The sequence below is a fragment of the Tripterygium wilfordii genome, chromosome 3 (genome assembly GCF_013401445.1).
Source record: "Tripterygium wilfordii isolate XIE 37 chromosome 3, ASM1340144v1, whole genome shotgun sequence".
NCBI classification, from domain to species: Eukaryota; Viridiplantae; Streptophyta; class Magnoliopsida; order Celastrales; family Celastraceae; genus Tripterygium; species Tripterygium wilfordii.
In genome coordinates, this window is record NC_052234.1 from 7,952,379 (window position 1) to 7,955,374 (window position 2,996).

The following is a 2,996-nucleotide window of genomic DNA, read 5'->3' on the forward strand; positions in this document are numbered from 1 at the left end:
GCTTTTGCCACGTATGACCGTCCCCGACCCCTCTCTCTCCCCACAATTTCTCCCGAGTCTCCTCGAACGAATATTTACTACTTCGTTGCTAAGAAATTGCTAAGAAAAGCAGATCTAGGGTTTTCAGATTCCATTTCACACTAATGGCTCTCGAGTGGGTTGTTCTAGGTTACGCCGCGGCCGCAGAGGCCATCATGGTCCTCCTCCTCACGATCCCTGGCCTCGACGGCCTCCGGAGGGGCCTCACAGCTGTTACTCGTAACCTCCTCAAGCCGTTCCTTTCGGTGGTGCCGTTCTGTTTGTTTCTTCTCATGGACATCTATTGGAAGTACGAGACGCGGCCGAGCTGCGAGGGTGACTCCTGCACTCCTTCAGAGCATCTCCGCCACCAGAAGTCAATCATGAAAAGCCAGCGTAACGCGTTACTGATCGCCTCCGCTTTGATTTTCTACTGGCTCTTGTATTCAATTACTAATCTGGTGGTCAGGATCGAGCAGCTAAATCAGCGCGTGGAGAGGCTTAAAAATCGGGACTAGATCGGGTTCTTGTCTCAGATAAGTGCGTTTTGTTTGTTAAGATCTTATATGTTGATGATCAATACTGATCGCGTCGATTATTGGGAATGTGTGTTTTATGATTGTGTAGTTAACTGAGATGTTTAATTTCGATGTCGAACAAGAGTGTACTTAGCTTCATCACGCGAGCGTATTATTTCTGATAATTATGTTTTTGATATGGGGGAGATGAATCTTAGTGGGAAGATTTGTCTCTTTTTGGACGTTTGGCGTTGGGAAGCTTTGTTTTGCATTCCATACCGTGTTTCTAGATTAATGCATCTGTCTATTTTTCTCGTTTGATATATTTGTTAGTTGTGGAAGGAAATCAATTGCAATGTGTCATTACTATAAGGCAGGGGGACTTCTTCCTTCTTTTTCTATATCTGGGGATGAGTCCTTGTGTTTCTATTTGATATTGAAACCTGCATAAGTATAATTGATTGCAAAGCTTCCCATTCTCTGGATTAGGCCCTAGTTTTATGTCACTTATAGAGGAGAAGAATATGGCACTATGTAATTTTTTGACTTTATGTGGGAAATTTGAATTAACTTTCTATTGTCTCCAGGTTGCAGTATAGCAATAAAGATTTATGAATGTTATCCCAAAAGAGATTGTATTCGAATCCATAAACTACAATATGGAAGTAATGTGTTGCTGAATGCTGACACATTGCTCTCAATTTATATTCCGTATGCTTCATTTGTTGTCAATTAGTGACTAGTGTATATTCCAGTTAGGAAGTCGGAACGTGTAACAATAAGTGGTGGTGATTCCTTTGGGTTAGTTATATGCTTATAATGAGTAACTTAATATTTAACTACAGAAGCCATATATTTCTTTCTATTTGAAGGTCAGCCAATTCAACTATCTGCCCTTATTTAATGGCCTAAAATGAATCAATATCCTTTACAATATATTAGAATGTAAAAGGAAAACAGTCCTTCACAAATTATATTGAAAATCTTAGGTAGCCTCACATGCCCACAAGCTGGATGATCCCCCCTTCAATTCTTACCAGTATGGAATGAGTAAAGAATCAAGTACTGCGTCTCGATCTATACAAAACTCTTTTGGCATCCCCTCTGATCTCTTGTTTAATGATCATTATACATAATAATTTTAGACACTTGAGACATCTTAAATGTATTTTAGTGGTATCTCAATAATTTTGCTTCTTTATATTTTTCAAATTCATTATGTTTTAAGTTGTTATAAATAGGCTGCTTTCTTTGGCGTATTATGTTATATTCTTGTCATGTTCAAGGTTGTCATTATTATCATGTTAAGGGAAAACATAGATAATCATTTATCCCTTTCTGAAAATCCCTTCAATCATTTCACTCAAGGAAAATGATATGAGAGAAAATGATGGGCACTTCATCTCAATACTCTTGTTTTTTGATGTTCTCATACAGCTTTATTTAAATTTACATTACTTGAGCCATTTACTGAGTTTGTGTGGACGGACCACCATGGTTCAGATGAGTTACGGTGAGTGTAGTAACTTACATTCATTTTCTGTGACAAACATGAAATATCTATAAGCACAATTCTCAATGTAATTTGTTACCATGTCAGTCACTCATATCACATATGCATCTATTGATTTGTTTAATTTTCCTTGAGAGATGCCAGTTTTTTTAGGCCAAGGTTAACTTGGATGTGGACTTCCTTTTGTCTGTTCTCTTAATTTTATATTTAAGGAAAATATTTTCTTTAGTTGATGTTCAGGCTTTTTTTTTTGGGAGTGAACATCAATTTTTGAAACTTTCCCAGTTTCATCCTAAGCTGAGCCTACCTTATCCAAGCCTCACGTTACCCCCAATATTGGTTTGAAGATTGCTGGTTTCTGTTCGTGTCTTTGGTACAGTTGGTCGAGACTTGAGATTAACATGGCTAGATCTTGAAGTTTCACATTCTCTTGATACACTTGATTAAAACTTCCACACTCTGGAAGTTACTGAAACTCTTACAGCATTGAGTGGCTTTTCTTGAGTAATGTTTTTGGATTCTGGTCTTAGTGTTAAAGAAAACCAAGCACGCCCGATCAACTTACCATATGGGGGTTCTGTTAACCAAAATGTTGATTTTCTGCTGGGGCTTCTGAAGCCCAGGAAATTATTCCTCTAAGGCCACCCATTGATGTCAAAACTGGTTTGCGTAGCAAACAACAGGCTCCTGGTATATCTGGCATTCCTCTGTCATCCACTCATCCTCTATGCCTATCCCTCCTACATTCAATGTTGAGGCCATCTTTGCTTTGACTGCTCAACTCAAGACTTTTCAAACCTCAATTAATGCACTTCATACTCTAGTCACTACAAAGTTCCAAGATTTGCAGTCTGCTAGGTTGGAGTTTGCCACTGCCGTGGATTATATTGCTGCACAGGTAGACCGAGGCATTAGTCTACAAAAGATACAACATGAAGATCCTCGAG

The 2,996-nt window shown here is 38.7% G+C and overlaps 1 protein-coding gene across 1 annotated transcript; it reads left to right on the top strand.

The window, feature by feature from the left end:
• On the top strand, positions 1-859 carry LOC119985508. The gene has a single exon (XM_038829798.1). The coding sequence runs from the start codon at positions 144-146 to the stop codon at positions 534-536; it is 393 nt and encodes a 130-aa protein (XP_038685726.1). The 5' UTR covers positions 1-143; the 3' UTR covers positions 537-859.
• Positions 860-2,996: the final 2,137 nt, after the last annotated feature.

Bases quoted from the DNA above. Each gene is read 5' to 3' on its own strand.
- LOC119985508 (XM_038829798.1), top strand. From the start codon at position 144: ATGGCTCTCGAGTGGGTTGTTCTAGGTTACGCCGCGGCCGCAGAGGCC.